At 41.3% G+C, this 13,770-nt stretch overlaps 1 protein-coding gene across 1 annotated transcript; it reads left to right on the top strand.

Moving 5' to 3' along the window:
- The first annotated feature begins 8,682 nt into the window (after window positions 1-8,682).
- On the top strand, window positions 8,683-13,426 carry LOC118584003 (cytochrome b-c1 complex subunit Rieske, mitochondrial). Its single transcript, XM_036187889.1, has 2 exons — window positions 8,683-8,984; window positions 12,533-13,426. Exons 1-2 carry the CDS (start codon window positions 8,771-8,773, stop codon window positions 13,141-13,143), a joined length of 825 nt encoding a protein of 274 aa, XP_036043782.1. The 5' UTR covers window positions 8,683-8,770; the 3' UTR covers window positions 13,144-13,426.
- Window positions 13,427-13,770: the final 344 nt, after the last annotated feature.

The following is a 13,770-nucleotide window of genomic DNA, read 5'->3' as shown; positions in this document are numbered from 1 at the left end:
GTTTATTTCCTTCAAAACAGAATGTGACATTGTCCCATATTTACATGTTGCACCCTTTACTAGACCTGCAATCTAGAATTGCCCAAAGCCTGTCAGAGAAGTAATTCCACTTCCAGGGTAAATTGGCCTTCATTGACTCTGTGGGCCGATTCATAAGCCTGCCAGCCAGTGTTAGCTCATCAGTTTCTATGCACCATGAAGGCAGAATGCTGACTCGCTTTTGGTTACTTCTGTTTACTGGAGAATTGCAGTGTGGTCTCTGATGGTTACCTTCAGTGGCACCATGTGTAACAAATAAAGACTTATTAAAATAAAAAAGGTGACAAAAATTAGCAAACAACAAAAAGAAATCCCATTTAAAGCAATGTCTACGTTCACAGTGCATTCCTCATCTCAAAAGCTGGACTCAGTTTTGCTTTGGTCCCAGTATTTTCGGTGCCATTCTTCACTTTTTGGAATGTGAAAATATGTTGTGTGCTATTGTATGTTAGAAATACATGATCTGGCTTTTAAAAAATAATTTACTGGGATTCACAGTTAAGAGACTGATTTGAGTCTTGGAAGAGACTTTGACTTTTGAGCAGCGTTGAGACTGTTGCAGACAATGGAGACTTTTGAAGTTGGGCTCAATACAGTTTGTATCATGAGACAGCCATGTATGTTGACCAGGAACAGAATGTGGGATTTGAAGGAGCTCTGTCTCCTACAGCCTCATGTATTTGAGTATTTGGTTCCCAGTTGGTAGAGCAGTTTGAGGAGGTTAGCATTATGAGGTAAGGCCTTGCTGGGGGAAGGATGTCATTGAGAGCAGGCTTTGAGATTTATAGCCTGGTCCCACTTCCACTTTCTGTTATCTATCTATCTATCTATCTATCTATCCATCATCTATCTATCTATCTATCTATCTATCTATCTATCTATCTATCATCTATCTATCTCTTATCTATCTATGTCTCTATGTCTCTATCTCTCTCTCTCCTCCCTGCATGTGAAATGGAGTGGGACCTTTATGCTTTCTGACTTCCAGACTGGCCTCATGTTCCTGCTTCCCTGCCTTCTCCACCATGATAGACTCTATCCTGATACTGTAAGACCCTTTCTCCCTTAACTTGCTTCTTGTTACGGTATTTTACCACAGCAACAGAATGCAATTACTGCACTCATCCTTGATTTTGAGTCCTTGGTTGCCTTGGAACTTGTGCAAGGAGGTAAGCAGTGGGATGGCCTCTTCTCCAGTGCTTCTTCCTGCCTGCATTTCATCTCTGTAGACAGAAAGTCCATGCTCAGTCAGAGCACTGTGCAGACCACGAGCTCTAGTCAGGCTCCAATATCCAGCCTTCAGCCATGATGTAGCACCTAGTAGATGCTCACTATTAATTTGATGAAGGACACTTCTCCTAAGCATTCCCACTTGTAAACCAGGAAATGATTGAAAAAGATGGCTGCCATTTTGTGTAGGTTCAAAGTGACATGAAATTGGTTAAGTTTTTTTTTAATCTTTCCCCTTAAACTTGATATCTTTTTAAATCATTGTCTTTTTTGTTTCTAATTAAAATATAGGCAGATCATTTTCCCTCTACCTCTCCTCCCTCCAACTCTCCCCATGTTCCCCTTCCTGCTACCTTTCAAATTAGTGGCCTCTTATTTTTTTAATTTTTTATATTTTTTTAAAAAAGATTTATTTATTTATTATGTATACAGTATTCTGCCTGCATGTGTCCCTGAGGACCAGAAGAGGGCACCAGACCTCATTACAAGTGGTTGTGAGCCACCATGTGGTTGCTGGGAATTGAACTCGGGACCTCTGGAAGAGCAGTCAGTGCTCTTAACCACTGAGCCATCTCTCCAGCCCTATTTTTAATTATTATTGTTATACACACACATACAAATACATTTATATGCCAATAAAATGTAAAGGCAAGATTGAAAGATGCTGGATTTGTTTATCATTGCTTGTATGTGTATTTTTTAGGACTGACCATTTGAGAGTGGATGACTATCTATTCTACAGTGCTCATCTCTGGGAAAGACTAATTCTCTTTCTCTCAGAAATTTTTAATTGCCCATAACTCTTTTTCTAGGTGTGGAGATTTATTTGATTTCTCCCAACCACATTAGCACATCAACTGGTGTTGTTATTGTTCAGGTCTTGTTCAGCCATATTGTTGAAGTTTCATGGGTGTAGATGTCCTATAGTATCTAGAAGACAATCTTTCAGCAGACTTCCTGGTCCTCTGGCTCTTGCAATTTTTCCACCCCTTCTGCAATGTTCCCCAAGTCTTAGGTGTAAGGGTTGTGTTGTAGATGCATCAGTTGGGCCTGGGTACCTCAAAGTCATTTGTTCTCTTCATTTTACTAGTTGTGGCTTTCTTTAATGGTTCTGCGCTGTATAGTTTTATGTCAGCTTGACACAGCTAGAGACACTGGAAGGGATGAACCTCCACTGGAAAATGGAGATAAGATTGGGCTGTAGGCATTTTCTTAATTAGTGATTGATGTAGAGGTGTCCCATCCATTATGGGTAGTCCTAGGTTCTATAAAAACAAACAAACAAACAAAAACAGACTGAGTAAGCTATGAGGAGCGAGTCAGTAAACTGCACTCCTTTGTGGCCTTTGTGTCAGCTCCTGCCTCCAGGTTCCTGCCCTGTTTGAGTTCCTGGCTTCCTTCAGTGATGGACTACAATGTGGAAGCATAAGGTAAATAAACCCTTTCTTCCATAAGTTGCTTTGGTCATGGTGTTTCATCACAGCATCTTCATCACTAAGACAGTCTCTGTCTTCTTCACCAAACAGCTTCCTTTTTTTCTGGTTTTTCCAGACAGGGTTTCTCTGTGTAGTTTTGGTGCCTATCCTTGATCTCGCTCTGTAGACCAGCCTGGCCTCAGATTCACAGATATCCACCTGGCTCTGCCTTTCGAGTGCTGGGGTTAAAGGTGTGTGCCACCACCGCCCAGACAAACACAGCTTCTTTGACGAAGAATGAGAGCTATACTTACATGTGTATATCTGAGCACAAGGATAGGAAGTTAGAGGGCAGTTAAGAATTATACTGGTTTAGGAAAGTGTCAGTAATAAGTTCTGCTATAAGATCTATGACCTCACAAGCCATTGATATTTGGCTAGGCCTATAGTATCAGACATGATTTCCCTCCTGCTTAATAGGCCTTAAGTCATTTTAGACAGTTGGTGGTTACTGCCAAGATGTAAGTGCCACTGTTGCCTCTTTAGGGATATCATACCTTGCTGGTCATTGCTGTGGTTCATAGGTGTCATAGCTAAGTAGGAATATTGAATGTTTTCCTCTTTTGGCAGCTTGTGTGGCACCTTCTCATATCATGAAAGCTAGTCCTCTGGAAGGAGGTATTGGGGCCATGTCTAGGTTGATTCTTCTGAGTCTTGTATCTGAAATGTGTGGTGTCTTCAGAAATAAAGACTTGTCCCTAACTTATGGGAAGAAACCTAAGGCAGTAGCAACAGCCTATATTGTTCTGGAAATCTCTTAGACTCCTCTGACCAACAACAGGAAAGCCAGTCTCTTATGACTTGTACTGGGGTTTTTGTTAGACAGTCTATGCCTTAGGAAGAAAACAAAATGCTAAATATACTAAAAAGAAAAAAAAAGGTGCCAAACAGGTACAATTATATTAATAAATAATAATTTATTGTATTTTTATTTTATATTGACTCATGATACTTATTTTTCTTTTACTTCCCAACAAGTAGAAATATGCTAAAAGCAAAACCCCTCACAGAAACACACCTGATATGTCCACACCCACTACGATAAAATCATTATTCATGCAACAACCATGACCCTGAATGAGTGTGTAGTTTATCATTTATCAAAGAACGGAAAAGGAATCTTAAAGTAGGTTTTGAAAGATTTTTTTCTAAAAGGTAAATTTTTATTTAAAAACTTTTTTTAAGGAATGGGAAGTTTAAGAGAAAATTATAACCATTCCTCTAAAGCATCAGTATTTCAAAAAGAGAAAGAATAATGCAGAAGAAGAAGACTATTTTCCTTAGTTTTAATGTTAAAAATAATTCTCTATAAAAAGAAGGTACATATTGTACTATAATTTCCAAAGGAGACTTTCTTATCCACATTGTTGGATAGGTTCTTATCCACATTAATGTGCACTGGTAGCCACAGAGACAATAATATTGACAATTTAGTTATGAAGTTAATCTTTATGCAACCAAAGTTCAAATTTCCAGATATTTAATGTTCATTTCAAGTTATATTCGAGACAAACAATCAGGATATAACTTTAAAAATCTAGCATCTTTTCTGTACAATAAATCTTCTCACAGACTTCCTTTTCACATGTAAGAGTTAGATCAGTATAATATTGTCTAAAGCAATAAGCATTACAAGTATATGACACCTTGAAGACACAAGTCAAATTGGCAATGGAGATCTTCCCAGCATCATTGGTGTTATGTATGTGAGTGTCCATTACCCCAACTCCTTTCTCCCTCACATTCACAACTCAGGAATCTCTATTTTCCACATACACACAGGGCTCTATATGCTTTGTTTTCATCTTTGGACAAGAAGAAGAAGAAGAAGAAGAAGAAGAAGAAGAAGAAGAAGAAGAAGAAGAAGAAGAAGAAGAAGAAGAAGAAGGAACAGCAGCTAACCTCCCTCCAGAATGGACTGTTTGAGCTGAGAGGAAATTACTGCTTAACACCGCTGGAGAATCCTAGGAAAGTCTTCTTAGAGCTCACATCCTTCCCCATCCATCAGTACCTGTTTGCCCAGATGAAAGCATTTCAGAATACAGTTCACTGTCTTGGAACTAGGGCAGCTGGTGCCTTTTTGCATCCTGCTACTTTTGACAATGGCTCCAGCTTTCTTGTGGAATTGTGTCAACCCAAAGCCCCATCTTCAGAAGACTCAGTCAGAAAGGTAGGAAATAACTAAATGAAGTGCCATCGGAAAAGGACTCAGACTAGCAAGCAAGTATCTTCCCTGGATAAGGACACCCACAATCGTTCCTCTGTGTGAGGATCCATATCTAACATGGCCAGATCTCTTGTGTGCAGATTTATATTGCTGCTCTAATAACCACACTGTCTTAAAACAACACAAATTGATTGTTTTACAGTTCCAAAGATCATAACCCTGACCTGAGGATCTAAAAGAGAATCTGTTCCAAGGTTTTTCTATTCCTACCTTACCACCATTCCTCAGGACCACTTTCATACATTTATACAATACATAGTGATCATTTTCGTCTGCCACTTCAACTCTTCCTTCCTCTTGTCTCTCTTCTTTCCCTCCCTCTCAACTTCATCCTGGTTTCAGCTTTCTTACAACAAACATTTATTAAGCCTGTTTTCTAAGCATTTCATATGCACTAGTTCTTTCAATTCTCACAGCAATCTCTGCTCCCACCCCAGGGATTGAATACAGGACCCCAAGTATATATGTGCTCTGCCCTCATTTTTAATGTCTGTTTTATAGATTAAAAACTTGAGGCTTTGCACTGCCAAGACACACATCTCATAAAGGGAGTCTGAACCAGGTTATTGGAATTCTTAGCCTTCAAGGAAGCAGTAGGCTAAGGCATGAATACTAACAGCCCTCTCATTTAAAAGCCAATGAGCCCTCTTCTTACCTTTGAGATGAGATCCCACTAAGTTTCTCAGCCTGGCCTTAAATTTCTGATCCTCCTAACTCAATCCACCAAGTGCTTTGATGACAGGCCTGTGCCTGAACCAAGCTTGCTTATTTATTATTATTTGTTTATTAAGATGTGTTTCATTGTGCTGTCCAGGCTGCTCGTGATCTCTCAATCTGCATGCTGCAGCTTTCCAAGCGCTGAGATTACCTGCATGCCCCACCAGGTCCAGCTTCTCTTAGTTCCTGTTAGAAATAACATATGATGCTATATTTTCAAAGATGCCTCAAGCTGTACCTTTTGTCTATTTAGGAATGAACAGAGAACACTAAAGCCCTGCTAATGCCTACTTAGACAATTCTTAGCTATTCTTTCCCCATCCAAACTATGCTAAGCTGCCCTGCCCCAACTCACAGCCAAGCTTTCCTGCAATGTCATGCACCTGATAAATTTTAAAATAAATGGGATGTAAAAATGTAGAAATGAAGCTGAACATGTTTTGCTGTTGAAAAAAAAGACAAATGTAAATGACAGAGGGAAAGATAAGTTCTGGATGGTAATAAGATTGTCCCTTCCTGATTATCCTAAAAAGGAGAAGCATCATGCATCCAGTTTATATTACTGTTCTCTGCTCTCAAATGGCTTACCTGCCACTTTAGGCTGGCACCTGGCCTTGCATGGTTGTAAATAAAACTGCTTTGCTTTCACTTCTTCCAGTCTTCAGTACTCTCATGAAGTAAGGACCATTGTTTCACACAGTCCATTAATCATCACAAATCTTTGGAATGTATAGTATTATTCCCATTTTATAGAGGAAAGACCAAAGCACACACACAGGTTACAGAACTTGCCCCAGATACAGTTAGTGTGAGTGATAGGTATAACTGGGGTTGAACATGGAGTTAACTGGGAGATAACTATTCCCACACCGGTCACTCTACTGGGAGATTGTGGGGCCCCCAGGAAGGCTCATTCATCCATTTATTCATTCAGTCTCCATTTACTCATATCACTCACAACAGGCTGTTGTAGGTTGAATCATTTCACCTAAAGCAATCAAGTTGTGCATTCATTGCCCATGGTAGTTGTTCAAGTGTTGCAAGGCAGGTCAGGTGGCTCCCAAGGAAACAGCACCGTCCTGAGAGTGCAGCACAGTACTGGGCTATGAAGATGGAGCCAAACAAGAGAGATGTTTGGCTACCCTAAACATGCTCGAAGGAAAGGCCTCTGAACTGGTGAATGCTGGTAGTTGTTAAGACAGCAACAGAAAAACCTTGGAAACAGATTCTCTTTTAGATCCTCGGGTCGGGCTTATGACCTTTGGAATTGTAAAACAATTGATTTGTGTTGTTTTAAGACACTATGGTTATTATAGCAGCAATATAATGTGGTTGGTGTGCTGCATTCCTAGAGAGAGGAATAGAAATGAGCAACAGAGGGATTGTTGTCATGGTCAGAACTAATCAGATGGATGTGGTGGTATTGTGTTCCCCAAAATATTGTGCACCTTAATAAACTTATCTGGGGTCAGAGACAGAACAGCCACAATATTAAACAAAGAGGTTAGGCAGTGGTAGCACACGCCTTTAATCCTAGCATTCCAGAGGCAGAAATTTGTCTGGATCTCTGTAAGTTCAAAGCCACAAGGATACAGCCAAGCATGGTGACACAAGCCTTTAATCCCAGGGAGTGAAGGTAGAAAGCAGAAAGGTATATAAGGCGTGAGGGCCAGAAACTAGAAGCATTTGGCTGAATAAGCTTTTAGGCTTTGAGCAGCACAGTTCAGCTGAGATTCATTCTGGATGAGGACTGAGAGGCTTCCAGTCTGAGGAAACAGGATCAGCTGAGGAATTGGTGAGGTGAGGTGGCTGTGGCTTGTTCTGCTTCTCTGATCTTCCAGCATTCACCCCAATAACTGGCCTCAGGTTTGATTTTATTAATAAGTATCTTTAAGATTCTTGCTACAGATGGACTCTGGGTAGCTTAGTGCATTCTATTCTCCCATAACTTTACAAAGTGGATAGCTCACATTTCTGCCTCCACTCTATGAGGAAACTGCAGCACAAAGGTTTGGAAACCTGCCAAGGTTCTAGTGTCCAAATACTGGCTTATACAAGCATCATGTAATAATCATGCCAGGCTCTGCATGGGCTTAAATTCATATTTTATGTGTAACTTGTTTTTAAAACCCTAAACGAAGAAACAAAGTATCATAGTATGGTATAGAGTAAAAAACCTGTATGCATAACTGCAGCCTGTGTCAATGAATGATCTCTCTAAACTCAGTTGTCTGCATGAACTTAACATCGAGGTTTATTCTATGTTAAAAACAGAGATTATCAAGTGTAAGAGGGGTTAATGCAAACTGAGACTTTGCTCTTGGTGAAATCAGAACTGAAAGAGAAGTCAAAAGTTCCCCCTTTGTACCACCTAAAATATCACTAGGGAAACCCACTGGTTCTGGGGACTATAGTACTCCACTGCTTGCTGAGCAAAGAGTCTAAATACCAGGAAGGTCCTTCACTGGTAAAACGCTGATAGCACTGGTGTCACTTGGAGACCATAATCACAAATGAGCAACGCAGAAAACCACCAAATCTAAAGCATAGTATAGAATGAATAATCGTAAGCCACTGTCATTGTCAAACTTAGCACACAGGTCTCTAGCCTTTTCGTTGTAAGATGATAAAAAAAAAAAATTCTTACAGGAAAAAAAAAAAAGTGGTTAGTATTTATTCCAGGTGACAGACGTTAGGAAGTAGTAATAGCCTGTTTTTTAATTCCGTAATAACTTTTTCTCATGCTTAGGTCGTCCCTGATTAAGTTTTTGCCCTAAACGAAGGATCCCAGTCACGACCGCAAGAAATTTTTCCCGACTAGTGTTTTCTTTGGGCACTGTCCCCAAGCCAGACACCAAAAGACAGCCGGCGCCAGGCCCCGCCTTTTCCTGTCCCGCCCCCAACGAGCGCCCGTAGCCCCGCCTCCAAAGCGGCGGTCCTCCAGATACGCTGATCCCTGCGGGGCTCCCCTTCCGGCGGCGCGCTGACGTCACAGGTCCTGCGCCTTCCGTGCCTCTTCGCGCCTGCGTTCGAGCGGAAGGTCGTCCCTGTGACCGGCTAGGTGTTAGGAGCAGCTGTCGCCATGTTGTCGGTCGCTGCCCGCTCGGGCCCATTCGCGCCCGTCCTGTCGGCCACGTCCCGCGGGGTGGCGGGCGCGCTGCGGCCCCTGCTGCAAGCCGCGGTGCCCGCCACCCCGGAGCCACCTGTTCTGGACGCCAAGCGACCCTTCCTGTCCCGGGAGTCGCTGAATGGCCAGGCTGCGACCCGGCCCTTGGTCGCCACGGTGGGCCTCAATGGTGAGCCGGGTTCAGGGGTGCCCCGATCTCGTTCCCTGCCTTTCCCGGTCCGGGGCGGTGTGCTGGGATGTGTCTCGCCGGCAGGAGTGGGAGGATGCGGTTCCGGCCTCAGCGACCTTGGCGAGCCGAGCGCCTTCCCGAGCAGGCGGGTTCACCGGGACAGAATGCGCTGGGATGCTCCAGCAGCGGCATCCCCAAATCCCCACCCCCGACACCCCCATCCTCCCCGGGCCTCAGGAACCTGTCTGCATTCAGGTTACACTTGACTAGCCTCCCGCTGTCATCCCTAAGTGACAGAGATACTGTGGCTTACAGGAGTTTGACCTTGGGCAAGTTTCCAACGTGTTTTTTGTTTTTTGTTTTTTGTTTTTTTTTTTTTTAATTTCTCACGAGTGAGGCGGACTCGTGGTTATAACAATTTTGGTGTCGTGAAGCTTATGTGAGAAAATTCTGTGTAAAATCATTGGTACGGTTTAGACGATAAGTGTTCAAAATAGAGATTGTAAAGAACACATAGGAAGTTGCCCGTTGCCCGGTACAGCTGCCTTTCAGCGTCTTAACTCCCCAGCGACCCCATCCACATTACCCATTCCCACAAAAACAAGAAAGACACTACCCCGAGGTCAGTTTCCACTGTAGAGGGTCAGCAACGTTTCAGATATCTGGGCTTTCACAACCCCACTTAACCATGAAGAGGCAGAGCTAGATACTACCCTTAGGGAAAACAGACCACCAGAGGTGAAATGACCCACATCGTGGAGATTCTGTCAGCCTGATGTCTTCCAAGTTTACCTAAGCCTACGCTTGGTCTGACATTCCTCTTCACATGCTCTTGTGATTTAAAAGTCCGGGAAGATTTCTGGTGTCTCACAATAATGGGAAGCAGCACTGGGCTCTTTGGTGTCTGCTCCCATAGTTGACTCTGCTTCACTCATAGTCCTCACTATGTTGTTACCTAGTTGGCACCGGTCAGTGTTGAGTTTATGACCTTTCTACATGTTAATCAAATTGCCCACTTGGGCAACTTTTTACTCTACATTTGTCCACTCACTCTGTATCTTTCTCTCTTTTTTTCTTTTCCTTTTGAGGCAGGTTCCCACTGTGTAGCCTAGGATGGCCTCAGATTCATGATCTTCCTGCCTCTTCCTTCCCAGACCTGGGATTTTGTACATGAGCCACCATGCCTAGCTTTCCTGCAGATTTAATGATCTATGGTGTGTTTCCACGTAGCTATATTTTAGCCTTTAGCCTTAGTTTTGGGTCAGATTAAAAATTTTATGTTTGCTGATACCATCACGTCATTATAACTCGATAACACTTTCCATTCTATTGTTGAGACTTCTGACCTTGATTTGAAGGGGATAGAACAGCTCCTTAACTTTTGTCTCCCAGTGTCAAATTTTATATAAACTGATACAAGATCTTTTTTCTGAGTAAATGTGAAGGAGCACTAATGGGTCTTTGAGAAACTGTTCAGGACAGAAGTGTAATACCCTAGCTTGTTCCTGTTTGGGGGATGGAGGGCTGAGAAATGAGGGAGAAGTTGCAGAAAAGTTTCACTCAAGTTTGTCAGATAGCCCAAAGTTTTCTTGTAAAGACTGGTGAGTTACCTGCTTCATAAAAGCATTTTCTAAAGCAGACAGTGTCAAAACAGCTAAAGTCCTTTTCTGAGAGCACACTTTACCTTGTAGCTTACTTGCACATTAAATTCCATCTAGAGATGGCTTATGGAAAGACAGGCAGTGACAACATGTGTGGGTTTGGATTGGAAGATGTGTAGAGGAAGAAGCTTGTATTATGGTAGCATCCCTTCCATGCAGATTTCTAGGAACATTGGTTCTACAACTACAAAAAGTGTACATGCCCTGGGTTTCCTTTATTTCTTTTCAAGGTGATAGTTCTATAATTGATAATTGATAATGATAATGCTAAAGGTTAGAATTAAATTAAGCATCCATGCTTACTATGCCTTGTGCAGATTACAAAGAGAATGACTTTTGCAACATGGTAATTTCCTAACAGTCCCTTGGTTGATGATGTGACCCAGTGAGTTATAACTTGCTATACAGAGAACAATCGATAACTGAATTTCTTTTGTCACCATAACTCTGAATGAGAATGAGTCATTCTGTGTAGTGTTCTTAATTACCTTGTATTGTCAAGGGTTGGTGGTTGTGGATACTGTTGATGTAGAGCTGTGAACTTGACTCCTTTCTGTTTTAGGTAGACAACATATTTTTTAGTGTAATCTCAGGCATTGTCATGGGGAAGTAATTCTTAGTTGATTCCAAATGCCAGTTTACACCATCCCATTGATAGTAGATAGAATAATACATAATATAATGTCAAGTGATCTGCAAAGTCCTAATTGTGACTCTCAGGTTGCCACTACCCATGTCTTAGTTCCTTCTCCAAAAGGATTGGGTTGTCAGAAAAGTAATTTTGATAGGTTTCATTCTTGTCCAAATTTGTGACTTCTGTAGTTACTCACCTTGAAGTCATGTGAAGAGTAGATGAAGTACTGATAATTGGGCGTTGAAAGAAGTATTTTAAGATGAGAACCTCGAGGACCAAGAGAACACTGTCACTGACAGTGGCCTTGTTTGCTATGAGTACATCTTCATTTTGAAGGACATAGTTTTCTGAAAATGAAAAATATTTTAACATTTTTCCCCTAAAAAGTAAGCCTGGTAGTGATTTCTAAAACATAAATTTAATGAAGATACATATTTTCATATATTTATAGGGCAGATTTTTATTATATATATTATTTTGTGAGGAAATTTATTTTCTAAACATAGTTAAAGAATCCTGCTGGTGAGTTCATTCTTTTTGTCAGAGAATTACAAATGGCTTGAGAGGATATGCTACTGCTGCTTTCAAAGTATGTATAAGCAGTAAATGTTCTTAAGTGTCCTTTGTCACAAACATTTGACCCATTGTATGACCTGCAAGTGTCCCTTTCAAAGGGTCCACAGGATGAAAAAAGAAAGATAATTTGTATAGATGCTATTGTTGTGCTGAAAGGGGAGATAGGTGAAAATTGCCCCCTTTCCCCTTATTAAATTGAATAATTACTTTGTAGATTCCATTGAGTGTTACCTATTCTGATAAGTTTGTTGTTTCTGACCACCAGTGGTTTTGTTTGAAGGTTTATGCCCTGGAATCAAAAATAGCAATCCTGAAGTTTTCTACAACTAAAGTATACCAAGACACAAGAGGGTTATTGTCTTGTAGTTAGTCTGTTATGAACCTTAGCAGTGCTTCCAGAGAGCACATAGCAGAGCTGCAAACCAGGCCTCTGCCTTGAGATGACCACACAGCTGTTGTTAGGTGGACTAAGTGTGTTTTGAGACCTAATCTAGAGAGGATGAGAAGCGATCAGTATAGATGGATAACCTATCTAAGCAGTTGATTAAAAAAAAATTTAAAAAACCCTTGAAATACCTGGTTATTGTGCTATTTGCTATTATAACTTAAAGTCTTTGCTGACATGTAGGCCTTCCAGGCCATTCTTTTAATTTCGTTTTCATGTGTTTGTCTTGCAGTTCCTGCTTCTGTTCGCTATTCCCATACAGATGTCAAGGTGCCTGACTTCTCTGACTACCGTCGTCCTGAAGTTCTAGATAGCACCAAGTCTTCTAAAGAGAGCAGTGAGGCTAGAAAAGGCTTCTCTTACCTGGTAACTGCAACTACTACTGTGGGTGTTGCGTATGCTGCCAAGAATGTGGTCACCCAGTTTGTTTCCAGCATGAGCGCTTCTGCTGATGTACTGGCCATGTCGAAGATCGAGATCAAGCTGTCTGATATTCCTGAAGGAAAGAACATGGCTTTCAAATGGAGAGGCAAACCTCTGTTTGTGCGCCATAGAACCCAGAAGGAGATTGCCCAAGAAGCTGCAGTTGAATTGTCCCAGTTGAGGGATCCACAGCATGATTTAGAGCGAGTAAAGAAACCTGAATGGGTTATTCTGATAGGTGTCTGCACTCATCTTGGCTGTGTACCCATTGCAAATGCAGGAGATTTTGGTGGCTATTATTGTCCCTGCCATGGGTCACACTATGATGCCTCTGGCAGGATCAGGAGGGGCCCTGCGCCTCTCAACCTGGAAGTGCCTACCTATGAGTTCACCAGTGATGATGTAGTTGTTGTGGGTTAGACACTGGACTCAAGGCCTAGGTTTCTTTCGGTCTTCCTGTTCCCTCAGAAGAGTTGGGAGTAAGCCTTGTGTACATGTAGGTTCGTTGATTTAAAATATTTAAGAATTGTGAATAATGTATTGGCAAACATTAATGTGAAGTAATTGAATTCACTCTTAAATATTGTCAAGCATTATTGTAATAAAGCCACTGTTGAACATCATTAAATTCAGTCAGACTTGAAAGGTGCAATGTCTTTGATAGCTAATTCTAATAAAACATCACAGATTGTTGTACAAGGTATTTGTGAAATCTGTAAATGGCTTTCTCATTTATCATCTAAATTTCTTCTCATATCTTGAACTTGAAAAGAGGCGGGGACATCAATTTTTAGGACGGAGAGGGTTATTTTAGTGTCAAATGTTTTTTCTGTTTTGATAAACTTTTCTAAGTTTTGGGAGATGATAGTTATCTTAGAGATAAAGTATAAAATATAGTATTTTATTGAAATATTTTTTGTTTTTAAAGATGGTTTTATTCTGTAGGCAAACTAGCCTCAGACTTGTACCCTTGCAGTGTGCAGGATGACAGGCACATGACAAGACAGCCAGTTCTTCAGTTGCTGTCCAAACCCAGAGTAACAGAGG

Source organism: Onychomys torridus, chromosome 5 (assembly GCF_903995425.1).
Source record: "Onychomys torridus chromosome 5, mOncTor1.1, whole genome shotgun sequence".
Taxonomy (NCBI): domain Eukaryota; kingdom Metazoa; phylum Chordata; class Mammalia; order Rodentia; family Cricetidae; genus Onychomys; species Onychomys torridus.
Note: the sequence above shows the minus strand (reverse complement) of the source record. Positions and strands in the feature narration are given on the sequence as shown.